The sequence below is a fragment of the Scyliorhinus canicula genome, chromosome 5 (assembly GCF_902713615.1).
Source record: "Scyliorhinus canicula chromosome 5, sScyCan1.1, whole genome shotgun sequence".
NCBI lineage: Eukaryota > Metazoa > Chordata > Chondrichthyes > Carcharhiniformes > Scyliorhinidae > Scyliorhinus > Scyliorhinus canicula.
Window position 1 is genome coordinate 217,154,306 of NC_052150.1, and position 26,861 is coordinate 217,181,166.

The following is a 26,861-nucleotide window of genomic DNA, read 5'->3' on the forward strand; positions in this document are numbered from 1 at the left end:
CGTGCATCAAGCAGTCACTCACTAAGAAAAGCAGTTGCCAAGGAGGGACAGCAAAGGGAGATGGAATTGCAAAATCTTCACAGAATGCTAAGACCAGGCCAACAGTTTGAAGGTAACCATGTAGTACTCCAACCCCTTAGCTCAATTGGCTGGATGGTTGGTTTGTGATGCGGAGCATTGCTAACAGCGCGGGTTCAATTCCTGTATCTGCTGAGGTTAACCATTAAATCTCCACCTTCTCAACCTTGCCCCTTGCCTGAGGTGTGGTGATTCTCAGGTTAAACCACCACCAGTCAGCTCTCCCCCTCAAAGGAGAAAGCAGGACTATGGTGATTTTCAACACACAATACCTGCAGGGGTAAGAGGTTCCTTGAGATACTTGAAGAACACATACAATGACGTACCAAAATACCCAATATGTTTTATTTTATTAAAAGGGAAGAAGGTTAAGAGGGAAGGATGTAGGCAAAAAAAAACACAGAAAAATGCCGGAAATACTCAGCAAGTCTAACTGCAGCTGAGAGAAAGAGTTAACGTTTCAGATGTTAGGGTCCTTCATGTTGGTTCCCTTATATCCCCGTTCTTTATTTTTGCTGTTATCTTTTTGATCCATGGATGCTTAATCGACATATATTTTTGGCAAGCAGGGGAATTGAAGAACTTGAAAGTTACAACAGAGAACACTCTGCTAGCTTTGGACAGAAAACCTCAGACTTTTCGGCACCCGAGAGATGGGGTGGGACTCTGTTCGATTAGTTGGCTTGTGATCAATGAATTGGCCAAAAGGCCACTTTTTGCCCGGTCACAGGTTGTGATTGGATCCTGCCTGAGTGGGATGATTTCCAGAAAGCAGATTGGGACCAGGACACACAGAGAAAAGGACCTGCTCTCTCTCCCTCATGTTTTCTCGAGGAATGTTGCGAGCTGCTGTATTTCTGAAACTGCAGAGACCTGAATGACTATACAGTGAAAACCGTTATCTGAAAAGCAGAAGTCTTGACAGGAAAGCTTGGTTTGAAGGACAGTGCGCTCAAAGACAACCATCTGAAACAAAGACTCTTTCTTCCTTTAATTTATTATTATTCACCTCTCTCTTCCCTTCTGTCAGTTTTGTGTGTGTGTAATAATAATCTTTATTATTGTCACAAGTAGGCTGACGTTAACACTGCAATGAAGTTACTGTGAAAAGCGCCTGGTCGCCACATTCCGGCGCCTGTTCGGGTACACCGAGGGAGAATTCAGAATGTCCAATTCACCTAACAAGCACGTCTTTCGGGACTTGTGGGAGGAAACCGGAGCGCCCAGAGGAAACCCACGCAGACACAGGGAGAACGTGCAGTCACAGACAGTGACCCAAGCAGGAATCGAACCTGGGACCCTGGCGCTGTGAAGCCATTGTGATAACCACTATGCTACCGTGCTGCCCAAATGGTTTCCTCACTGGTTCTTGTGTAGGACTGTACAAGATTCCTGTAGAGAACCAAATTGTATTCCTATTGGTCACTCATCCCTGCAAAATGCAATGTAACACTGATGGAAAATCTGACCAGATTATGGTCAGACGGAGATATTGCATTGGGTTAATGAAAACTCCACACAAAATATTTCACAAATGCAATTCTCTATTTAGGAAAATATTTTTCCACAAAACGTAATACTTGTTAGAAAACATATATTCATTAATTTTCCTCACTTGGCCACCAATCTGGAACAGATGCCTTCAACTGGACAGGGGCATCACCCGCTGTGCGCAGCTGAAGTGGTTCATTTGCGAATGCCAATCGGATCATGGCTAGACCAACATCACCCATGTAGCTTCTGAGTCTTCCAGCCGATTTTCCTGATTCAGACACAATCTGCGCCTTTTCAGGAACACTGTTAGGGGGCAACGGGTTTCCCAGTTGGACTGGCATCAATCTTTTCCTAATAACGCCTGTGTAGTGAGTCCGAGCTGTTAACTCTTGCCCGATGTAACAGCCTTTGGTGAAGCTGATCCCATTCATGTAAACCAGGTTGGATTCCAGGGGTATTGCTTCTCCGGATGGAAGATCCTTCACACCTTCAGCAATTCCTGAAACAAAAACAAGATGATCATCTGTCCTGATGATTTGTACAGCTAAAACCATTTGTTCTTATCCATTCAAATAACCAATATTTATTCTTTATCACTTTTAATAGCTTGGCACCCAGCTACCCAGTGTTCTCACTAAAGCAACATTTCAAAATAACATAATCTATGACACGTGTGTCTCAAGCTCCTTGAGGCTCTCGAGCCTTTCAAAAACAAAACAAGTGGCCATTCCTTCACTGTCGCTGGACTCCCTCCCTAACAGCACAGTGGGTGTACCTATACCAGATGGACTGCAGCGGTTCAAGAAGGCAGCTCACCAGCTTCTCAAGGGCAATTAGGGAGGATAATATATGCTGGCCTAGCCAGTGACGTCCACACCACGAAAGAATAAAAAAACTGATATGGTCACAGATGATGCTCTCAGGTTTATCAGTTGCTATTGGGTGTGTATAGAATCCATTCCAATAGAACATAGAACAGTACAGCACAGAACAGGCCCTTCAGCCCTCAATGTTGTGCCGAGCCATGATCACCCTACTCAAACCCACGTATCCACCCTATACCCGTAACCCAACAACACCCCCCTTAACCTTACTTTTTTATTAGGACACTACGGGCAATTTAGCATGGCCAATCCACCTAACCCGCACATCTTTGGACTGTGGGAGGAAACCGGAGCACCCGGAGGAAACCCACGCACACAGGGGGAGGACGTGCAGACTCCACACAGACAGTGACCCAGCCGGGAATCGAACCTGGGACCCTGGAGCTGTGAAGCATTTATGCTAACCACCATGCTACCCTGCTGCCCCATGAACAATACTTCTATCCGGTCCATACTGCCCATTCCAGACACTCAGGCCCAAATTGGAATTATTCAGGAAAGCCGGGAATGCTGGACTACAGCTGTCTATACAGCACAGCAACCAACTGCTCACCAGCTGGGTCTACCATGACGAGGGCTCACAGGATCACTTTGAACAGTTCGGGGAGAATCCCTGTCCCCACTGACAGTTCTGTTCCTCAAACCTTCATTAACGATGGAGGTTGGCTGGCCAATCACCAAGTGTTTTTACTTTGCAGACCTGACTGGTTCAGCTATTGACTGCTGAGTATGCCCAAAAATGGACACGGCCTTGAAAATGGACAGACATGTCACGGTGGAGCAACATTAAACCTGCAGTCCGTGTTTACAAAGGAAGAGAATCACTAGCTGATCAGTAGATAACAGATCAATGAAGCATTGAGCTTTTTCTAGACGGACAGAGGCATCAGAAGCACTGTGGTGAGGAGCCTAAACACCATTAATCGAGTATGTAGCACGGTGGCCTAGTGGTTAGCATAACCGCCTCACGGCGCTGAGGTCCCAGGTTCGATCCCGGCTCTGGGTCACTGTCCGTGTGGAGTTTGCACATTCTCCCCGTGTCTGCGTGGGTTTTCGCCCCCACAACCCAAAAATGTGCAGAGTAGGTGGATTGGCCACGCTAAATTGCCCCTTAATATAAAAAAAAAAAAAAAAAAAATAATTGGGTAATCTAAATTTAAAAAAAAAAAAAAAAATCGAGTATGTACATGGCATAGCCGCCCATCTTATTACAACTGTACACAATCCATCCTCATCAGTACAAGAGGAATATTTGCCCTCAACAGTTATGCGGGCAGGTACCAAGTTGTGGCTGTCCATTGCCATGTTGCCCATCAGTAACTAGCTAATCCAGGCCCTCATTGAAGGGCTTTGTTATAGACAGCCCTTTAGGAGGCTTCCCTTCCCCAAGGCATTCAATGATGGACCAGTATGACAGAGACCTCCCTCAATTGCCCTTTGAGCCGTACATTCATCTAACTGTGGATCTCACACGTGAAGCACTTTGTGACCAAAGCAGTAATGTAGCAAGTTAGAAAACATTTCTCTCTGTCCCAGGCATATAAACATACTCCCAATATATGATGGGTTAACTAATTTCAGAACCAGATCAGAAGCAAAACCTTATTGAGACATATCGGATTCTCAGGGGGTTTGACAGGGTCGATGCTGAGAGGATGTTTCCCCTTGTGGGAGAGTCTAGGGCCAGAGGGCACAATCTCAGAGTAAGGGGTCACCCATTTCAGACAGAGATGAAGAGGAATTTCTTCTCTCAGAGGGCAGTGAATCTGTGGAATTCTTTACCGCAGAGAGCTGTAGAGGCTGGGTTGTTAAGTGTGTTCAAGGCTGTTTAATCAGTAAGGAAATCGAGGGTTATGGGGGTAAGGTGGGAAAGTGGAGTTGACAATTATCAGATCAGATATGACCTCATTGAATGGCAGAGCAGACTCGATGGGCCCAGTGGCTTACTTCAGATCCTACGTCTTATGATCACAATACTATTGGATCCAAGAGAGATCCAGTACACAATAACAGGCAAAATTAAAGTTTCAGTGGTAGTGAAAAATCAGATCGTATCACCTGTATCGATAACCATCCCACCATTACTAATCCAACATTACTAATAACCTGTTCCTGCTGAGAACTGACTGCAAACAAACCTACCCTCTCCTGACGAGTGTACGGCAAATGTTAATTTGCAATGAGGTATTGTATGATTCTAAAATAGAGATTGCTGAAGGATCACATTACTTTGAACATGTTCCTCACTAAACAGTACCACCCTTAAAGGTTTGCTAACAGCCCGAATGAGCAGGTTTTTTGAGGAAGCGGAGGATAGGTGCGGACGCTGTGGGGGAATCTGGGCGAATCATGTACATATGTTCTGGGCGTGTCCGAAGTTGAAGGGATTCTGGCAGGGATTTGCGGATGTTATGTCAGAGGTCCTGGAAGGGAGGGTGACCGAGTCCGGAATTGGCAATATTTGGGGTATCAGAAGATCCGGGGGCCAAGGGGGGGGGGGGGGGGGGGGGGCGATGTTCTGGCCTTCTCCTCCCTGGTGGCCCACAGACGGATTTTCCTGGGGTGAAGAGACTCGGAACCCCCAAAGTCAGTCAGGAGCGTGGGTCAGCGACATGGCAGGGTTTCACAGGCTGGAAAAGATTAAGTTCGCCTTGCGAGGATAATTCAGGGGTTCACCCGGAGGTGGCAGCCATTCATCGACTTCTGCAAGAAAAATTGAACATCAGCAGTAAGGGGGGGGGGGGAGGCTGGTAGTGTAAGACAAGGACAGGGAACTTAGTACAAGGGTAATTAGGAAATAGGCCGATGGTAGTAGGAGACATTGTTTTTAGGTTTATTGCACGTATCGGTCCATGTGGTTGTTTAAGGAATGCTGAAGTGTTAAACTGTAAACTGTGAAAATTACAAATGCTTCAATAAAATATTTTCTAAAAAAAAAGTTTGCGAACTATTTTTCCCAGTAACCCTGTTGGAATTTCAGGCTGGGGGAGTTTCAGTTTGCTCCTTACCTATTGCATACCGATATCTATGATAGTCCTGGATCTCTCCCAGATGACTTTCTGGGACAATGTCTAATGGGTTGTCAATCTTGCTCAACACCAAACGCCATCCCATTGCGTCAGTTCTAGGGTCACGGGTGCACACCACCACCTTCTTTTCATTTACTTCTAAAGTGTTGCCAGTTTTGCTTGACTGTGCAAATGGGAGTATTGTCCATAGGGAAAGGTCCGGACAAGGGGATATGCCCACTTTCTTCCTAATTTTATAAACTTTTAAATGCTTCTGAACAGCATCAAGTAGGGTGGCGTCACATTCCAGGAGAATGGTTGGCTCTTCTTCTTGGTTTTTGTGCAACCTGACATTCAAAAAGGAACAAAAGATTACGCTTCGCAAGAAGTAACGTTAGCAGCAACACACACACACACACAGTAAAATACAACCCTTGCCAACACAACCCTTTTGTGTGGCATGGATTATATTTCAAACAATTCAAAACAAGATTTTAACAAAACAACTGGATTTGAATTTTGCCAATAGGGTCAGATGTATAGGGGCAGGAGAAAGGGGTTCAGGTGAAGGAGAAATGCTGGAAAGGACCTGTTGGGGTGAATGACACGGTTGTGTCGTGCATCCGATGTATCTCGGAGACAGACAGCGTGTTCATTGTCTCGGAGACTCATTGGGAAGGTCAACATGCACTGTAGATTTTGAAACTTTAATTTCTGCATGTATTCTGATGCACACAAAGCAATGTTGTCCTCATTTGAACGAATAAACTTAATTATCAGTAGAACACAAGAGACAGGAATGGGAGTAGACCACTCAGCCCATCAAGCCTGCTCTGTCATTCAATATCACCACGGCCGAATTGTGCTTCAGCTCCATTTTCCCGCCCCCTCCCCATATCTCTTAAATCCCCAAGACCCCAAAAGCCTGTCCTTCCCAGTCTTAAATATATTCAACGATTGAGCGTCTACATCCTCTGGGATAGAGAATTCCAAAGACTCACAACCCTTCGAGTGAAATTGTTTGTCTTCACGTCAGTCCTGACTGATTGGTATTTTAAATTTCCCGAAACAATCTCAGTGTCCACTCTACCAAGCCCCTTCAGAATGGAGGTTTCAATGAGGTTGCAAAAACTCCACAGAATATAAGCCCAGTTTATCCACATTCTCATCAATGGACAACCCTCTCATCCCAGGGACCAATCCAGTGAACCTTCGCTGTACCGTCTCCAATGCAAAAATATCCTTCTTAATATGGAGACCAAACCTGCAAGGTGTTCATGGTGTGATCGTATCAAAGCCCTGTACAACTGGAGCAAGATTTCTTTATTCTTGTACTCCAATCGCCTTGCCATGGAGGTCAACCTGCAAGTTACCTCCCTAATTACTGTACCTGCATGCTCACATTCTGTGTTCCTTATCGTATTAGTAAGCCATGTCATAACAGTTCTCCCGAAATAAACCAAGGCAAATGGCCAATCGTGCACAATATAATTACTTTTACTGTATTATTAGAGAAATTCAAATTCAAATGAAAAGAGCAAAATGTCTGACTTTAAGATGAGGCTGAATTGTGGATTAATTCAGGGACGTCAGCATGCATTTGTTAACGGTCAATATTGTTTGACTAACATGAGTTTTACAATGAGGAAACAGACAGTTGATTATATCCACAAACTTCCAAATGGCACTAGCTCACCTGTCACACATCAGGCTGGTCAGTGTTAAAACCCAAGCGACCAAAGGGTGAGAGACGGCATCAAGGCCAAAGTTAACTGAGTGACGAGAAAGTTAAGTTGAACTTTGATAGCACACCGACTAGTCCTCAGCTGGAGTACCATGTGTAATCCTGACCACCACATTATGGGGAAATAGGGATTCACTAGAATTGCCCTCGGAAATGTGACGAGACAAGAGACTCTGAAATTGTGCTTCACGGAGCAGAGGAAAAGGGAACATTGAATAAAGGTGTTCACATTGATGGAAGTGTTTAAATTTGAGTGTATGAAGAAAAATAGGTTCCACTGTGGCCCCGTCAGTAACCAGGGAACACAGATTTGGCAAAATAATGAGAAAAAAATGATTTTAAACAGAGAATTAAATGTGGAAGCCACTAACTGTAAGGAAGATGGAAGCAGATTCAATTGTAACTTTTAAAAGGGAATTGGGATCAAATAGAGCCACAGAATGATATAGTAGAGCAGAGGTCATTCAGCCCATCGCACTGTGCTAACCCCTAGATAGAGAGTTATCCGACTGATCCCAGTCTCCTGCCCTTTTCCCATTGCCTTGTACATTTGTACCTTCAAGTATTTATGCAAATCACTTCTGAATCTGCCTCCAGCATGCTAGATATACTGGAAAAAGACAAAAAAAAAACAAAGCTACAGGGAAGGATTATGGATGTCGGACTAATTAGAATGTCCTATCCAGCAGTTTGTAAAGACACAATGAGCCAAAGTCTGAGACTTTACAATCGGGGACACAGTTTCAGAATAAAGGGCAAACCACTTCGAACTGGGATGAGGAGGAATCTCTTCAGTTGGGAGAGTGGTAAACCGTGGTAATTTTCAGAGGGCTGTGGAAGTTCAATCACTGAGCATGTTCAAGACAGCGATTGACAGATTTCTAGGGACTAATCCACTCGGGGATAATGGGGATGGAGCAGGAAATAGGCTCGGCACCCTCTCCAGTGCAATCACATTCTTCGGATAGTGTGGCGCCCAGAACTGCACACAGGCTGAATGAGCATTTTACACAGCTCCATCAAAACCTCCCTCTTCTTATATTCTATGCCTCAGCTAATAAAGGCAAGTACCCCATATGCCTTCTTAAACAACTTATCTACCTGTCCTGCTGCCTTCAGAGATCTAGACATGCACCCTAGGTCCCTCTGATCCTATGTACGTCTTGGGTCCGACCATTTGTCTATTCCCTGGCCTTGTTAGTCCTCCCAAAATGCATCACCTCACACTTTCCAGGGTTAAATTCTATTTGCCACTGTTCTGCCCCTCTGACCAGCCCGTCTATATCATTCTGTAATCTAAGGCATTCCTCCTCACTATTTACCACACTCCCAATTTTTGTGTCATCTGTGAACTTACTGATCATACCCACCATATTCTGTCTAGATCAGTAATACATGCTGCAAAAAGTTGCCACCCAGGTTAATAGGGCTGTTAAGAAGGCATATGGTGTGCTAGCCTTTATAAGCAGGGGGATTGAGTTTCGGAACCACAAGGTCATGCTACAGCTGTACATAACTCTGGTGCGGCCGCACCTGGAGCACTGCGTGCAGTTCTGGTCACCACATTATAGGAAGGATGTGGAAGCTTTGGAAAGGGTTCAGAGGAGATTTACTAGGATGTTGCCTGGTATGGAGGGAAGGTCTTACGAGGAAAGGCTCAGGGAATTGAGGTTGTTTTCGTTAGAGAGGAGAAGGCTGAGAGGTGACTTAACAGAGACATATAAGATAGTCAGAGGGTTAGATGGGGTGGACAGTGAGAGTCTTTTTCCTCGGATGGTGATGACCAACACGAGGGGACATAGCTTTAAATTGAGGGGTGATAGATATAGGACAGATGTCAGAGGCAGTTTCTTTACTCAGAGAGTAGTAGGGGTGTGGAACGCCCTGCCTGCAACAGTAGTAGACTCACCAACTTTAAGGGCATTTAAGTGGTCACTGGATAGACATATGGATGAAAATGGAATAGTGTAGGTCAGATAGGCTTCAGATGGTTTCACAGGTCGGCGCAACATCGAGGGCCGAAGGGCCCGTACTGCGCTGTAGTGTTCTATGTTCTAAACAGCAAAGGACCCTGCACCGATCCCTGCGGTACACCACTGGACACAGCCTCCAGTTGCAAAAACGACCATCACCCTCTGCCTCCTGGCACCAAGCCAATTTTGGACCCAATTTGCCAAATTGCCCTTGATTCATGGGCTCTTACCTTCTTGACCAGTCTCCCATGCAGGACCTTGTCAAAAGCCTTACTGAAGTCCATGCACATTCCATCAACTGCACTGCCCTCATTTACACAGCTGTCACCTCCTCGATAATTCAATCAAATTTGCTAGACATGATCACCCCTCTGACTATCCTTCATTCATCCTTGCCTCGCCAAGTTTTAATTCTGTCCATATTTTTTTCCAATAATTTCCCTAATGCTGAATTCTGACTCACTCATCTGTAGTTACCTGCTTTTTTTCCCTACTTCCCTTCTTCAATAATGGTACCACATAATAATAATCTTTATTAGTCTCACATAGGCTTACATTAACACTGCAATAAAGTTACTGTGAAAAGCCCCTAGTCGCACATTCTGGCGCATGTTCGGGTACATAGAGGGAGAATTCAGAATGTCCAAATCACCTAAAACACATCTTTCCAGACTTGTGGGAGGAAACTGGAGCACCCGGAGGAAATCCACGCAGACACAGGGAGAACGTGCAGACTCGACACAGACAGTGACCCAAGCTGGGAATCAAACCGAGAACTCTGGCGCTGTGAAGCCACAGCGCTAACCACTGTGCTACCGTACCACACAGTAGCTGCCCTCCAGTCCTCTGGCACCTCCCCATTCACTTGAGGAAGGAGCAGTGCTCCGAAAGCTAGTGTTTGAAACAAACATATTGGACTTTAACCTGGTGTTGTAAGACTTCTTACATACCACCCCTGTGGTCAGAGAGGATTTAAAAATTAAAGTCAGAGTCCCTGCAATTTCTGCCCTGATCTGGACCTGGGGATTTATCCACTTTTGAACCCGCTAAAACCGCTGACATCTCCTGCCTCTCAATACTAATCTGTTCAATTATCACACATTGCGTTCTATCCCCACCTCATCCTTCTCCATAGCGAACACAAATGCAAAATTGTCATTTAATACATCACCTACGTCTTTCGGCTCCAACGCAAACTGGAGGAACAGCACCTCAACTTCCGAATAGGCATCTTACAGCCCTCAGGGCCCAACACTGAGTTCAACAACATCAGACTCTAATCTTTTTCCTCTGTCTTCACCCGCTGCTTCTTTTTTTTAAATATCCCGAATATCTTTGTCTCAATGCAAACACACTCCTGTCCTCTCCCATCACCTGTCTCATGCTATGATGTGGTGATGCCGGCGTTGGACTGGGGTGAGCACAGTAACAAGTCTCACAACACCAGGTTAAACTCAGGATTCACCTGAGGAAGGAGCAGTGCTCCGAAAGCTAGTGTTTGAAACAAACCTGTTGGACTTTAACCTGGTGTTGTAAGACTTCTCACTGTCTCTTGCTGTTTGCTGCACTGTTACCATCCCCTCCAGTGCAGTCAGGTATCTCACAGATATTCCAGCCTCTCTCTCCCCAGGTTTCTGCACCGTCCTGTGTTGTTCGTGTTTAAATCCCTGACCCACCTGTAGAGGATCACATCGAACAGGGTTCTCCCCTGCAAGTTGAGCAGGTGGCAATAAAGGGAGTCCCGGCCTCCGCTCACCAAGGCCTCCACATCGTTAGTGACCAGGCCCTGCAGGAAGGGGCTGCAGTCCCGGCCCTGAAGCCGTACCAGCTGCCGGTGCTTCAGGCCATAGCAGCGGTACCGCCCTCCGGCCTCGCTGCTGCCACTCCGTCTCCCAGCCGCCGCCTCCAGCCGCGCTGAAATCCCCAGCGCTCGGCAGCCGCCCGGTGCAAAGCTCCGCAGCAGCAGCATAGCGGCTAACCCAACGCTCCCTGCAGCCGGCGGTTAGTGACCCGAGGAAGCCGCCGCCATCCGAACACCCAACGCAGCCGCTTCGCTACTCCCCGGACATCGCCACCTGCAGGGCAGCCAGGGGAGTGTCACAGAACTCCCGAACATCGCCACCTGTCGGATAGCCAAGGGAGTGTCACAGACCTCCCCGGACATCGCCACCTGCAGGTCAGCCCGGGGGCGTCACTGAGCACACCCGCCCCCCCGAACATCACCACCAGCAGGGCAGCCAGTGGAGTGTAATAGAGCTCACCGGACATTGCCACTTGCAGGGCTGCCAGGGGCGTGTCACAGAACTCCCCCTACATCGCCACCTGCATGGCGGCCAGGGGAATGTCAAAGAACGCCCCTGGACATTGCCACCTGCTGGGCAGCCAATAATGTGTCACAGAGCTCCCGGACATCGCCACCTGTCGGACAGCCAAGGAAGTGTCGAACATAATAAGGACTAGGAGCAGGAGTAGGCCATCTGGCCCCTCGAGCCTGCTCCGCCATTCAATGAAATCATGGCTGATATTTTGTGGACTCAGCTCCACTTTCCGGCCCGAACACCATAACCCTTAATCCCTTTATTCTTCAAAAAACTATCTATCTTTACCTTAAAAACATGTAATGAAGGAGCCTCAACTGCTTCACTGGGCAAGGAATTCCATAGATTCACAACTCTTTGGGTGAAGAAGTTCCTCCTGAACTCAGTCCTAAATCTACTTCCCCTTTTTTTGAGGCTATGTCCCCTAGTTCTGCTTTCACCCGCCAGTGGAAACAACCTGCCCACATCTATCCTATCAATTCCCTTCATAATTTTAAATGTTTCTATAAGATCCCCCCTCATCCTTCTAAATTCCAACGAGTACAGTCCCAGTCTACTCAACCTCTCCTCATAATCCAACCCCTTCAGCTCTGGGATTAACCTAGTGAATCTCCTCTGCACACCCTCCAGTGCCAGTATGTCCTTTCTCAAGTTGTAGAAGTGGATTTCATTTGGAACTTCGCTGATAGGGTTAATATAACAGTTCTGAAAAGCTCTGTGAAAGAGATGTCAACAGGTCAAGGGATGAAATAAAGGGAGTGTGTTCTGACCGTATCTGTAAAAGCAAAGATGTCAGAAGGTTATGGGATGGAATATAGGGAGTGTGGCATTGGTACTAATTAATGTTCTGACCCGTATCTGTAAACGCAGAGAGGTCAAAAAGGCAAAGAATGGAATGAATGGGAACCGTTACTTTATTGCAGAGATAACATAATTAAGCTCGTTTGACCAGTTGGAACAAATAAACATTGAAATGTTAAAGGAAGGGCCTTGGAATGAGATAAGCCAGATGGCCATGGGATACAAAAACCTTTGTATTAATATTAATAGTGACTTGTGCTAATGATTATGTCAAAAATAACCTCCCGACCTCGAAGAATAATTCCATATATGTACATGTTCTGGATCCTTGTCAAATCATAGGTGTATCTAGGAATTTAAAGGGACCACCTCTAAGCTGTGATTGTATAAAGAGACAGTCCATATTTTGGACTTTGGCACTTCTCGAAGGTGGTTACCCGACTGCTTAGAGATTTGTCCCGGCCGTAAATAAACGAATATTCGTTACTGACGTGTTCGAGTGTTTTACTTCTGGACTGACAATCAGATACGTGAAAGCGCAATTCACATTTGGTGGCCCGTACGGGGATCTCCAGAGGGGTCTGCGCAACTAACCGGCGTAATCGACTGAGCTCGTTCAAAGTAGAGGACGAATTTGGCCCCCAACGTGAGTAAAAATTTCTTTTCCACCTTGGTATTCGCCTACTACCAGTTTGATCGTTGCTCAGCCTTGCCGTTGGTTTGTCGAGAAGCCTCTGCGAGATCCAGGTCAGTCCAGCGAACCCGTTTTAAAGAGGGTAAGTGAGTGAACCCTGCGGTTATCGTCTCTAGGGGCAGCCTGGGACTGCCGCCGTGATTCCAGGCAGCGTTCGCTGGAGTTACGGGCGGGGTTGCCAGGACTGCTGGGGGCAGCCTGAGGAGCCGCCGTGATTCCAGGCAGCGTTCGCTGGAGTTACGGGCGGGGTTCTCAGGATTGCTAGGGGACGGTTAACGGGCTGTGGGCAGCCTGGGACTGCCGCCGTGATTCCAGGCAGCGTTCGCTGGAGTTACGGGCGGGGTTGCCAGGTCTGCTAGGGGCAGCCTGAGGAGCCGCCGTGATTCCAGGCAGCGTTCGCTGGAGTTACGGGCGGGGTTCTCAGGACTGCTAGGGGACGATTCCGGGCTGTGGGCTCCGGACGGGACTGCCGCCGTGATTCCAGGCAGCGTTCTCTGGAAGTTACGGGCGGGGTTCTCGGAGCCTATCCCCCGGTATAACCCATACCTTCACCGAAGAATTTTACCTACTTACCCCTTAATAGCATTGGTGTCCTGGGTCCTGTGTTATTAAGGAAGTGAAGTAAGCTAATAACCACTTAAAATCTGGTCTTCTTGAGTTGAATTAGCTGTTTAAACTCGGCTGCTTTCCTTGTCTTTCTCCAGCAGGCTGTGTCTCTCTCTCTCTCTCTCTCTCTCTCTCCTGTTGCTGTTGCAGAGTGCTGGTGCTTCTGCTCCCTGGGTTTATATTCTCTTTCGAAGAGTTATTAAGTTTTAACGACTGTATTGTATATGGGCTTGTTTCACTTTGATAGTTTAAAAGTATCTTTGATGTAAACATCTTACTACAACTCGTTATTCATTTCAGGCATATCGTCTCCTCTCAGATTTGATTTAAAAAATGCTTTTGTTTCAATAGTTAACTTTTATTTCTGTGATTTCAAATCGTTTAATTTTCCAATTGTCCCCAGTTCATAACTTTGCCTTTGATTTTGACTTAAATGTTGTTTCTCGTAGCCAGGTCATCTCCAATTTTCTTTTAATTAACTTGATGTTTGTAGAATTTTACCCCTTAAATTGACACTAAATTCGACTGAGCATCTTCCATTCTTTCCAGCTGTTTACTAAGAGAGTTTATTTCAATTAAGGTGTGAAACTTTGCTCTTAGCTGTATGCTAAAATTTAACTTGGTTGTGACTTGAAAGACTTGCCTGTTTTAAACATTCGTCACTTAATGCAATTGAAACTCTCATCCATGCTTTTCAGATGCTTTCTGAGATAGTTACATTCCATGAAGGTGTGAGCCATTGTTTTAGCTTACCACATGAAGCCTGTGTGTCTGCTGAGGCCTGCTTGTGAGCAAGTATCTGCATTTTATAACCCTGCTCTTTGCAGCTGCTATTAACCTTTTGTGGGATCTTTCCCTGTACCCTCTCAAACCAGATATTGCCAGACTTTCATGTTTCAAATGACACATTTTTCTGTATTATCAAGAACCCACCGCAAAGAAATTAATTGCCTTGTGGAGGGAATACTGTCAGTTAATGAAAGATGCATCTATACTGGCTAGCTGGCAGGCAAATGCCTCAAAATTGGGTATTGGCCTCACAAAAGGGGGAATTGTTAAAACAGTAGAGGTCTTAAAAAGGGAATGTAAAGAATATAAGAAACGTACGAATGCTAATCCTACCCTGGCGCCGGTCAGCAATGCGAAGCAAGGTTGGGAGGAGGGGGACGATGGGGATGAGGAACATCTGTTCAATTGCGGGGGACGTCAGAAGCCCCCACAGCCCCCACAGCCCCCACAGCCTCCACAGCCCCCACAGCCACCTCCGCCACCGCCCCTGGAATGTGATCAGTATTATGAGTAACTCAGTATGTTCAGAACTACATTGGTCTCAGAATAAACAGATAAAGAATTTGTGCTGGGCAGTTTCGAAACTGCTGCGTTGAAATTGACACTGCATGGCTCCGCAGGGTCCTAGTGCCCGCTGATCACAAACAGTCACTAGCAGAACCGCCTCAAGGAGGCACTCCTCCAGGCCCCTGCCCTTGGTCGACCCTTATATGATCGCCCTTTTCAGCTCTATTGCACAGTCCTTGCCGACTGCGCCACAGCTGTCCTGACCCAACGCCACGGCGACCGCTGTCGCCCGGTTGCATACTACTCCTCTAAACTCGATCCGGTAGCCCTTGGCTATCCTATCTGTACCCAAATTCTTGCAGCTATCTACAACAGCCTGCAATCGGCTGCTAATATTACCCTCCAACAAGATATTACTGTCTATAGTTCCCATTCTGTTACGGCCCTTTTGGGACAGCTACAGACTCAGCATCTCACGATGGCTCGTCAGAACAAATATGAGATTGCTCTCCTTAATAACCCAAAGGTCCAGTTTGCCCACTGCACCACTATCAACCCTGCTAACTTTTTGACGCATCCTCCCACAGACATGCTCGACCCAACTCATGACTGTCTGCAACTGTTGCAGGAAGTCTCCTCGGTTCGAGACGACCTCTCCGATATACCCCTCCCAAGTGCAGATTGTTCCTTTTTCACCGATGGAAGTTCTTCCGTCGGCGAAAGGGGGGATAGACAATCTGGCTATGCAATCATCGATCAAGACGGTGATGGAAAAACAGAGGATTTCTAACCTCCGCTGGTACACCCATCTCACACCAGCAGTTAGTAACCCAGTTATTGCAGGCCCTTATGCTCCCAGACAAGATAGCGGTGATAAAATGCGCAGCGCATACAAAAGGCACAGGACTGGTGGAAACGGGCAACAGGAGAGCGGACGAGAAGGCAAAAGAAATTTCTAAATCGGGCAAACTAATGGTGCCTAGAATGATGAGGCAGACTAAAACCCCCTCGGGAAAGTCCCCCTCTGAAAAACCTATGCCAACCATTGCTGACATAATCCAAATGCAGGAGGACGCTCCTGCAACTGCTGTAAATATGTGGAAAAACTTAGGATGTATATATGATATCGAAAATAAGCTGTGGGTCACCCCGGTAGGACAAACATGTATGACCGATGCATTAGCAGCCTGGGTGACCGAATGTGTACACTTTGCAACTCACTGTGGAGCTCGTGCCACAGGGGACATATTGTTAAAAAGCTGGTGGCACCCACGACTGCAAGAAATGGCCCAACAAATTAGCAGTCGGTGCCTAATCTGTCAACAGCACAACCCCGGTAAGGCCGTCCCCTGTGATCCTGGCACAACCCCCTTACCTGAGGGTCCATTTGAGACCCTGCAAATGGATTACATTGAGTTGGAAAGATGTCAATGCTATAAATATGTGTTAGTCATTGTGGACACTTTTAGCAAATGGATCGAGGCCTACCCGACTACGGATAACAAGGCCTCGACAGTAGTTAAGGTGTTAATGCGAGAAATTGTTCCGCGATTTGGAATTCCAGCCCGGCTGAGCTCTGACAATGGTTCCCACTTCATAGGTCAAATCAATAAGGAATTCTGTGCTCTGCTAGGAATAAAGCAACAGTTTCATTGTGCCTACAGACCACAAGCCGCTGGAGTGGTGGAAAGGGCTAATCAGACTCTAAAGACTAAACTCGCTAAACTACAAGCAGACACTGGGGCCACTTGGCTCAAACTCCTGCCTTTAGCACTCTTCCAGCTACGTGCCACCCCCGCAATAAAAACTCGCCTAAGCCCAGCGGAAATACTATATGGCAGACCCTTTCGAACGCCTTGGGACAGCAGTGTTCCACGGAATGTTCAATTCCATTACATGACTACCGAGGTGGCTAATTATATATTAACACTAACTAGAATTTTGAAAGGATTACACTCCCGAGTTCGTGCCACCCAGGAAGAAGTCCCCTCCATTACTCATGACGTCTCCATCAACCCTGGGGATTATGTCCTAATTCGAAATTGGACACGTAAGGGTTTGGAACCTCGATGGGAGGGTCCCCTACAGGTTCTACTCACTACCCCCACTGCAGTAAAAGTGGAGGGCCGGAACGCATGGGTACATATGCACCATTGTAAGTTAATTAAGTATCCATGATGTTCTAAACTTTTCCTTTAAGTCCTAGGAACACGAGTACCAGGATGAAGTCCCTCTTCACCGTCACAATACTCGCCACCCTGCTCTCTCTCGCTGCATCCGGAAGAAGGAGATGCCCGTATGGAAGCCGACGTCCACCCCTGTGCCGAGAAGGAACCCCACGATGTGGAACAACGACAGATCTCCGATGGATCACCACCGCTATCAAAACCTGCCCAACCACCGTTCATCCCGACGACCAGAAGCCCCGATTCCGGACTACGTACATGGTTCTGATCTACGATCGCCGCACATGCAGGTGGAACCACCGGTGCATTGATAAGGACAGGGTACAAATTTTACCACCAAGGACTACTCACCCCTACTCGCCTTCCAGAAGGAAGCGGGCAACGCACCATGTAACGGCAAATTCTTTTCTGTTTATGTCCTATGTCTGTGCTAAGGAAGTGGGTGTCTCCTCTTGCTGGGTATGTACACAGGTCCCGACCCATGCCCGTGGAGGCGTTCCCTTGATATCTGTTCCTTTCTCGATCGAACAGACGGCTGCATGGGTTATATTCCAGACAGTTCAGAGAATATCACGCGTCTGGTAACCCATATCAGAGATGGAGTACAGCGCTTGCGACTCGCCGGTCAGGCTGACTGGTGGAGCTGGATGTGGTCCAATTCTTGGGCCACTTACCTATTCCATGGGCTCATTATCTTCGTTACCATCTGTTTGTTGCTCTGTATCATAGCTACTGGTGTGAAATGCCTATGCAACCGTTTGGGTGCCACTGCATTACCACAGATGCTTCAGAGATCCGCCCTAGACGAAAAAGAAACACTGGTTCCACCTACCCCTGACCTATATGAGGAAGTGGCATCCTGCCGGAGCCTAGTAGAGGAGGAGTACCTCCGCCTCGCTCTCATTTCCATCTAAAGTATCCTGAGTGTTATGTGATCAAGGAATGATCAAAGGGGGGAATGTAGAAGTGGATTTCATTTGGAACTTCGCTGATAGGGTTAATATAACAGTTCTGAAAAGCTCTGTGAAAGAGATGTCAACAGGTCAAGGGATGAAATAAAGGGAGTGTGTTCTGACCGTATCTGTAAAAGCAAAGATGTCAGAAGGTTATGGGATGGAATATAGGGAGTGTGGCATTGGTACTAATTAATGTTCTGACCCGTATCTGTAAACGCAGAGAGGTCAAAAAGGCAAAGAATGGAATGAATGGGAACCGTTACTTTATTGCAGAGATAACATAATTAAGCTTGTTTGACCAGTTGGAACAAATAAACATTGAAATGTTAAAGGAAGGGCCTTGGAATGAGATAAGCCAGATGGCCATGGGATACAAAAACCTTTGTATTAATATTAATAGTGACTTGTGCTAATGATTATGTCAAAAATAACCTCCCGACCTCGAAGAATAATTCCATATATGTACATGTTCTGGATCCTTGCCAAATCATAGGTGTATCTAGGAATTTAAAGGGACCACCTCTAAGCTGTGATTGTATAAAGAGACAGTCCATATTTTGGACTTTGGCACTTCTCGAAGGTGGTTACCCGACTGCTTAGAGATTTGTCCCGGCCGTAAATAAACGAATATTCGTTACTGACGTGTTCGAGTGTTTTACTTCTGGACTGACAATCAGATACGTGAAAGCGCAATTCACAAAGTAAGGAGACCAAAACTGAACACAATACTCCAGGTGTGGCCTCACTAGCACCTTATACAATTGCAACATAACCTCCCTAGTCTTAAACTCCATCCCTCTAGCAATGAAGGACAAAATTCCATTTGCCTTCTTAATCACCTGTTGCACCTGTAAACCAACCTTCTGTGACTCATGCACTAGCACACCCAAGTCTCTCTGCACAGCGGCATGCTTTAATATTTTATCGTTTAAATAATAATCCCGTTTGCTGTTATTCCTACCAAAATGGATAACCTCACATTTGTCAACATTGTATTCCATCTGCCAGACCCTAGCCCATTCACTTAACCTATCCAAATCCCTCTGTAGACTTCCAGTATCCTCTGCACTTTTCGCTTTACCACTCATCTTAGTGTCATCTGCAAACTTGGACACATTGCCCTTGGTCCCCAACTCCAAATCATCTATGTAAATTGTGAACAATTGTGGGTCCAACACGGATCCCTGAGGGACACCACTAGCTACTGATTGCCAACCAGAGAAACACCCATTAATCCCCACTCTTTGCTTTCTATTAATTAACGAATCCTCTATCCATGCTACTACTTTACCCTTAATGCCATGCATCTTTATCTTACGCAGCAACCTTTTGTGTGGCACCTTGTCAAAGGCTTTCTGGAAATCCAGATATACCACATCCATTGGCTCCCCGTTATCTACTGCACTGGTAATGTCCTCAAAAAATTCCACTAAATTAGTTAGGCATGACCTGCCCTTTATGAACCCATGCTGCATCTGCCCAATAGGACAATTTCTATCCAGATGCCTCACTATTTCTTCCTTGATGATAGATTCCAGCATCTTCCCTACTACCGAAGTTAAGCTCACTGGCCTATAATTTCCTGCTTTCTGCCTACCTCCTTTTTTAAACAGTGGCGTCACGTTTGCTAATTTCCAATCCACCGGGACCACCCCAGAGTCTAGTGAATTTCGGTAAATTATCACTAGTGCATCTGCAATTTCCCTAGCCATCTCTTTTAGCACTCTGGAATGCATTCCATCAGGGCCAGGAGACTTGTCTACCTTTAGCCCCATTAGCTTTCCCATCACTACCTCCTTAGTGATAACAATCCTCTCAAGGTCCTCACCTGTCATAGCCTCATTTCTATCAGTCGCTGGCATGTTATTTGTGTCTTCCACTGTGAAGACCGACCCAAAAAACCTGTTCAGTTCCTCAGCCATTTCCTCATTTCCCATTATTAAAACCCCCTTCTCATCCTCTAAAGGACCAATATTTACCTGAGCCACTCTTTTTTGTTTTATACATTTGTAAAAACTTTTACTGTCTGTTTTTATATTCTGAGCAAGTTTACTCTCATACTCTATCTTACTCTTCTTTATAGCTTTTTTAGTAGCTTTCTGTTGCCCCCTAAAGATTTCCCAGTCCTCTAATCTCCCAGCAATCTTTGCCACTTTATATGCTTTTTCCTTCAATTTAATACTCTCCCTTATTTCCTTAGATATCCACGGTCGATTTTCCCTCTTTCTACCATCCTTCCTTTTTGTTGGTATAAACCTTTGCTGAGCACTGTGAAAAATCGCTTGGAAGGTTCTCCACTGTTCCTCAACTGTTCCACCATAAAGTCTTTGCTCCCAGTCTACCGTAGCTAGTTCTTCTCTCATCCCCTTGTAATCTCCTTTGTTTTAACACAAAACACTAGTATTTGATTTTACTTTCTCACCCTCCATCTGTATTTTAAATTCCACCATATTGTGATCGCTCCTTCCGAGACGATCCCGAACTATGAGATCATGAATCAATCCTGTCTCATTACACAGGACAAGATCTAGGACCTCTTGTTCCCTCGTAGGTTCCATTACATACTGTTCTAGGAAACTATCGCGGATACATTCTATGAACTCCTCCTCAAGGTTGCCTTGACCAACCTCGTTAAACCAATCGACATGTAGATTAAAATCCCCCATGATAACTGCTGTACCATTTCTACAGAGCTCCTGGCCATCGCCAGCTGTCGCACAGCCAAGAACGTGTCACAGAGCTCCCGGACATCGCCACCTGTCGGACAGTCAAGGAAGTGTCACAGAGCTCCCCGACATCGCCAACTGTCGGACAGCCAAGGCAGTGTCACAGCTGCCCGGACATCGCCACCTGCTGGGCAGTCAAGGGAGTGTCACAGCTGCACGGACATTGCCACCTGCTGGGCAGCCAGGGGAGTGTCACAGAGTGCCCAGACATTGCCACCTGCTGGGCAGCCAGGGGAGTGTTAATGAGCTCCCCCGGACATCACCACCTGCACGCGGCCAGGGAAGTGTCACAAAGCTCCTGGACTGGGCAGCCAGGGGAGGTCACAGATGCTTCGGACATCGCCAGCTGTCGGACAGGCAGGGGAGTATCACAGAGCTTCCGGACATCACCACCTGCAGGGCAGGCAGGGAAGTGTTATAGATCTCCCTGGACATCGCCACCTGCAGGTCAGCCAGTGAAGTGTCACAGAGCTCCTGGACATCGCCACCTGTTCCCGTACCAGCCTCCCCGGACAGGCGCCAGAATGTGGCGACTAGGGATTTTCACAGTAACTTAATTGAAGCCTACTCGTGACAATAAGCGATTTTCATTTTCATTTTCATTTCACCTGTCGGACATCGAAGAAAGTGTCACAGAGCTCCCGGACATCGCCACCTGTCGGACAGACAAGGAAGTGTCAGAGAGCTTCCGGACATCGCCAGCTGTCAGACAGCCAAGGCAGTGTCACAGCTGCCCGGACATCGCCAGCTGCTGGGCAGCCAGGGGAGTGTCACAGAGCTCCTGGACTTCGCCACCTGCTGGGCAGCCAAGGGAATGTCACAGCTGCATGGACATTGTCACCTGTTGGGCAGCCAGTGGAGTTTCACAGAGCTCCCGGACATTGCCACCTGCTGGGCAGCCAGGGAGTGCCACAGAGCTCCCGGACATCACCAACTGCAGGGCAGCCAGGGGAGTGTCACAGATGCTTTGGACATCGCCACCTGTCGGACAGGCAGGGAGGTGTCACAGAGCTCCTGGCCATCGCCAGCTGTCGGACAGCCAAGAACGTGTCACAGAGCTCCCGGATATCGCCACCTGTCGGACAGCCAAGGAAGTGTCACAGAGCTCCCGGACATTGCCACTTGTCGGACAGCCAAGGCAGTGTCACAGCTGCCCGGACATCGCCACCTGCTGGGCAGCCAAGGGAGTGTCACAGCTGCACGGACATTGCCACCTGCTGGGCAGCCAGGGGAGTGTCACAGAGTGCCCTGACATTGCCACCTGCTGGGCACCCAGGGGAGTGTTCATGAGCTCCCCCGGACATCGCCACCTGCACGCGGCCAAGGAAGTGTCACAGATCTCCCGGACTGCGCAGCCAGGGGAGTGTCACAGAGCTCCTGGACATCACCAACTGCAGAGCAGCCAGGGGAGTGTCACAGATGCTTCGGACATCGCCAGCTGTCGGACAGGCAGGGGAGTGTCACAGAGCTCCCGGACATCGCCACCTGCAGGGCAGGCAGGGAAGTGTTATAGATCTCCCCGGACATCGGCACCTGCAGGTCAGCCAGGGGAGTGTCATAGATCTCCCCGGATATCGCCACCGTCAGGTCAGCCAGGGGAGTGTCACTGAGCCCCCCCCGGACATCGCCACCTTCAGGGCATCTAGGGAAGTGCCACTGAGCTCCCGAACATCACCACCTGCAGGGCAGCAAGGGAAGTGTCACAAAACCCCCGGACATCGCCATCTGTCGGATAGCCAAAGGAGTGTCACAGCTGCCGGACATCGCCACCTGCAGGGCAGGCAGAGAAGTGTTATAGATCTCCCTGGACATCACCACCTGCAGGTCAGCCAGGGGAGTGTCATAGATCTCCCCGGACATCGCCACCTGCAGGTCAGCCAGGGGAGTGTCCCTGAGCCCCCCCCCCCCCCCCCCCCCCGGACATCGCCACCTGCAGGGCATCTAGGGAAGTGCCACAGAGCTCCCGAACATCACCACCTGCAGGGCAGCAAGGGAAGTGTCACAAAACTCCCGGACATCGCCATCTGTCGGATAGCCAAGGGAGTGTCACAGCTGCCGGATATCGCCACCTGCTGGGCAGACAGCGGAGTGTCATAGACCTTCCCGGACATCGCCACCTGCAGGTCAGCCCGGGAGTGTCACTGAGCACCCCCCCCCCCCCGGACATCGTCACCTGTAGGGCAGCAGGTGAGTGTCACAGAGCTCACCGGATATTGCCACCTGCAGGTCAGCCAGGGGAGTGTAATAGAGCTCACCGGACATTGCCATCTGCAGGGCTGCGATGGGAGTGTCACAGAGCTCCTGGACATCGCCACTAGCAGGGCAACCAGGGGAGTATCAAAGTGTCAGGGGCAGCGCGGTAGCATTGTGGATAGCACAATCGCTTCACAGCTCCAGGGTCCCAGGTTCGATTTCGGCTTGGGTCACTGTCTGTGCGGAGTCTGCACATCCTCCCCGTGTGTGCGTGGGTTTCCTCCGGGTGCTCCGGTTTCCTCCCACAGTCCAAAGATGTGCAGGTTAGGTGGATTGGCCATGATAAATTGCCCTTAGTGTCCAAAATTGCCCTTAGTGTTGGGTGGGGTTACTGGGTTATGGGGATAGGGTGGAGTTGTTGACCTTGGGTAGGGTGCTCTTTCTGAGAGCCGGTGCAGACTCGATGGGCTGAATGGCCTCCTTCTGCACTGTAAATTCTATGAATGCCCCCGGACATTGCCACCTGCTGGGCAGCCAGGGAAGTGTCACAGAGCTCCTGGACATCGCCACTTGTTTCCGTACCAGCCTCCCCGGACAGGCGCCGGAACGTGGCGACTAGGGGCTTTTCACAGTAACTTCATTGAAGCCTACTCGTGACAATAGGCGATTTTCATTTTCATTTTCATTTCACCTGTCGGACAGCCAAGAAAGTTTCACAGAGATCCCGGACATTGCCACCTGCTGGGCAGCTAAGGGAGTGTCACAGCTGCACGGACATTGCCAACTGCTGGGCAGCCCGTGGAGTGTCACATAGCGCCCGGACATTGCCACCTGCTGGGCAGCCAGGGGAGTGTTAATGAGCTCCCCCCGGACATCGCCAACTGCACGGTGGCCAGGAAAGTGTCAGAGAGCTCCCCGGATATTGCCACATGCAAGGCAGCCAGGTGAGTGTCACAGAGCACCCGGACATTGCCACCTGCTGGGCAGCCAGGGGAGTGTCACAGAGCTCCCGGACTTCGCCACCTGCTGGGCAGCCAAGGGAGTGTCACAGCTGCACGGACATTGCCACCTGCTGGGCAGCCAGTGGAGTGCCACAGAGCTCCCGGACATCACCAACTGCAGGGCAGCCAGGGGAATGTCACAGATGCTTTGGACATCGCCACCTGTCGGACAGGCAGGGAGGTGTCACAGAGCTCCCGGACATCGCCACCTGCAGGGCAGCCAGTGGAGTGCCACAGAGCTCCCGGACATCACCAACTGCAGGGCAGCCAGGGGAATGTCACAGATGCTTTGGACATCGCCACCTGTCGGACAGCCAGGGGAGTGTCACAGAGCTCCCGGACATCGCCACCTGCAGGGCAGCCAGGGGAGTGTCACAGAACTTCCCCAGACATCGCCACCTGCAGGGGAGTGTTAATGAGCGGCCCCGGACATCGCCACCTTCAGGGCCGCCAGGGAAGTGTCACGGATCGCCCCCAGACATCGCCACCTGCAGGGCCGCCAGGTGAGTGTCATGAACCTCCGGGATCTCACCACCTGCAGGGCAACCAGAGGAGAATCACAGATCTCCGATGACATCTTTTATGTTCCCATGCAGGTCTGAAAATCCTCATAACGTCCGTGGACTGGCACAGATGACCCTCTTATGGACTGATCTGATCTCTTCACACATCGACTCTATTTAGCAGTACTACACTCCGTATGCTCCACCCGTTGCCTGTGTATATGTGATGTGGAGATGCCTGCATTGGCCTGGGATGAGGACAGTACGAAGCCTTACAACGCCAGGTTAAAGTCCAACAGGTTTGTTTCAAACACTAGCTTTCGGAGCACTGCTCCTTCCTCAGGTGAATGATTCACCTGAGGAAGGAGCAGTGCTCCGAAAGTTAGTGTTTTAAACAAACCTGTTGGACTTTAAGCTGGTATTGTGAGACTTCTTACTGTGTATATGTACTTACAATTTGTGTTTACCGCGCAGCACGGTGATACAGTGGTTATCACTATTGCTTCAATGCTCAAGGGTTCCAAGTTTGATTCCCAGCTTGGGTCAATGGTTGTGTGTAGTCTGCATGTTCTCCCCTGTGTCTGCGTGGGTTTCCTCCCGGTGCTCTGGTTTCCTCCCACAGTCCAAAGATGTGCAGGTTAGGTGGATTGGCCATGCTAACATTGTTCTTAGTGTCCAAAACAGATTGGGTGGGGTTACTGCGTTACGGGGATCGCCACCTGTCGGACAGCCAAGGCAATGTCACAGCTGCCCGGACATTTCCACCTGCTGGGCAGCCAGGGGAGTGTCACAGAGCTCCCGGACACGCCACCTGCAGGGCAGGCAGGGGGGTGTCACAGAACTCCCCGGACATCTGCACCTGCAGGGTAGCCAGGGAAGTGTCACATATGCTTCCGGACATCGCCACCTCTCGGATAGGCAGGGGAGTCTCACAAAGTTCCCGGACATCGCCACCTGCAGGGCAGCCAGGGGAGTGTCACAGAACTCTCCCTGACAACAACCACCTGCAGGGCAGCCAGGGGAGTGATAATGAGCGGCCCCGGACATCGCCCCCTGCACGGTGTCCAGGGAAGTGTCACAGAGCTTTCCGATATTGCTACCTGCAGGGCAGCCAGGTGAGTGTCATGAACCTCTGGGACATTGCCACCTGCAGGGCAGCCAGGGGAGTGTCACAGAGCTCCCAGACATTGCCACCTGGACGGTGGCCAGGGGTGTGTCACAGAGCTCCCCGGACATTGCCACCTGCAGGGCAGCCAGGGGAGTGTCACAGAGCTCCCAGACATTGCCACCTGGCTACCCTGCAGGTGCAGATGTCCGGGGAGTTCTGTGACACCCCCCTGCCTGCCCTGCAGGTGGCGTGTCCGGGAGCTCTGTGACACTCCCCTGGCGGCCAGGGAAGTGTCACAGAGCTCCCCGGACATTGCCACCTGCAGGGCAGCCAGGGGAGTGTCACAGAGCTCCCCGGACATTGCCACCTGCAGGGCAGCCAGGGGAGTGTCACAGAGCGCCCAGACATTGCCACCTGGACGGCGGCCAGGGAAGTGTCACAGAGCTCCCCGGACATTGCCACCTGCAGGGCAGCCAGGGGAGTGTCACAGAGCTCTCCGGATAGTGCCACCTGCAGGGCAGCCAGGGAAGTGTCACAGAGCTCTCCGGATATTGCCACCTGCAGGGCAGCAAGGGGAGTGTCACAGAGCTCCCGGACATTGCCACCTGCAGGGCAGCCAGGGGAGTGTCACAGAGCTCCCCGGACATTGCCACCTGCAGGGCAGCCAGGGGAGTGTTACAGAGCTCCCGGACATCGCCACCTGGACGGCGGCTAGGGAAGTGTCACAGAGCTCTCCGGACATTGCCACCTGCATGCCGGCCAGGGAAGTGTCACAGAGCTCTCCGGATATTGCCACCTGCAGGGTGGCCAGGAAAGTGTCACAGAGCTCTCCGGATATTGCCACCTGCAGGGCGGCCAGGGGAGTGTCACAGAGCTCTCCGGATATTGCCACCTGCAGGGCAGCCAGGGAAGTGTCACAGAGCTCTCCGGATATTGCCACCTGCAGGGCAGCAAGGGGAGTGTCACAGAGCTCTCCGGATATTGCCACCTGCAGGGCAGCCAGGGAAGTGTCACAGAGCTCTCCGGATATTGCCACCTGCAGGGCAGCAAGGGGAGTGTCACAGAGCTCCCGGACATTGCCACCTGCAGGGCAGCCAGGGGAGTGTCACAGAGCTCCTCGGACATTGCCACCTGCAGGGCAGCCAGGGGAGTGTTACAGAGCTCCCGGACATCGCCACCTGGACGGCGGCTAGGGAAGTGTCACAGAGCTCTCCGGACATTGCCACCTGCATGCCGGCCAGGGAAGTGTCACAGAGCTCTCCGGATATTGCCACCTGCAGGGTGGCCAGGAA

General features: G+C 49.3%; 1 protein-coding gene across 1 annotated transcript; it reads right to left on the bottom strand.

Annotated features, from left to right (window-relative positions):
- Positions 1-1,604: 1,604 nt before the first annotated feature.
- On the bottom strand, positions 1,605-11,247 carry iba57 (iron-sulfur cluster assembly factor IBA57). Its single transcript, XM_038798500.1, has 3 exons — positions 10,858-11,247; positions 5,465-5,811; positions 1,605-2,071 (listed from the first exon to the last, which is right to left on the bottom strand). The coding sequence occupies exons 1-3, from the start codon at positions 11,148-11,150 to the stop codon at positions 1,680-1,682; spliced, it is 1,032 nt and encodes a 343-aa protein (XP_038654428.1). The 5' UTR covers positions 11,151-11,247; the 3' UTR covers positions 1,605-1,679.
- Positions 11,248-26,861: the final 15,614 nt, after the last annotated feature.

Excerpts from the sequence above, each read along its gene's own strand:
- iba57 (XM_038798500.1), bottom strand. The coding sequence starts at position 11,150 with ATGCTGCTGCTGCGGAGCTTTGCACCGGGCGGCTGCCGAGCGCTGGGG. Across the intron at positions 5,812-10,857 it reads TTCGATGTGATCCTCTACAG|GTTGCACAAAAACCAAGAAG; the intron begins GTGGGTCAGGGA and ends TTTGAATGTCAG. Across the intron at positions 2,072-5,464 it reads TAGATATCGGTATGCAATAG|GAATTGCTGAAGGTGTGAAG; the intron begins GTAAGGAGCAAA and ends TTTTTGTTTCAG.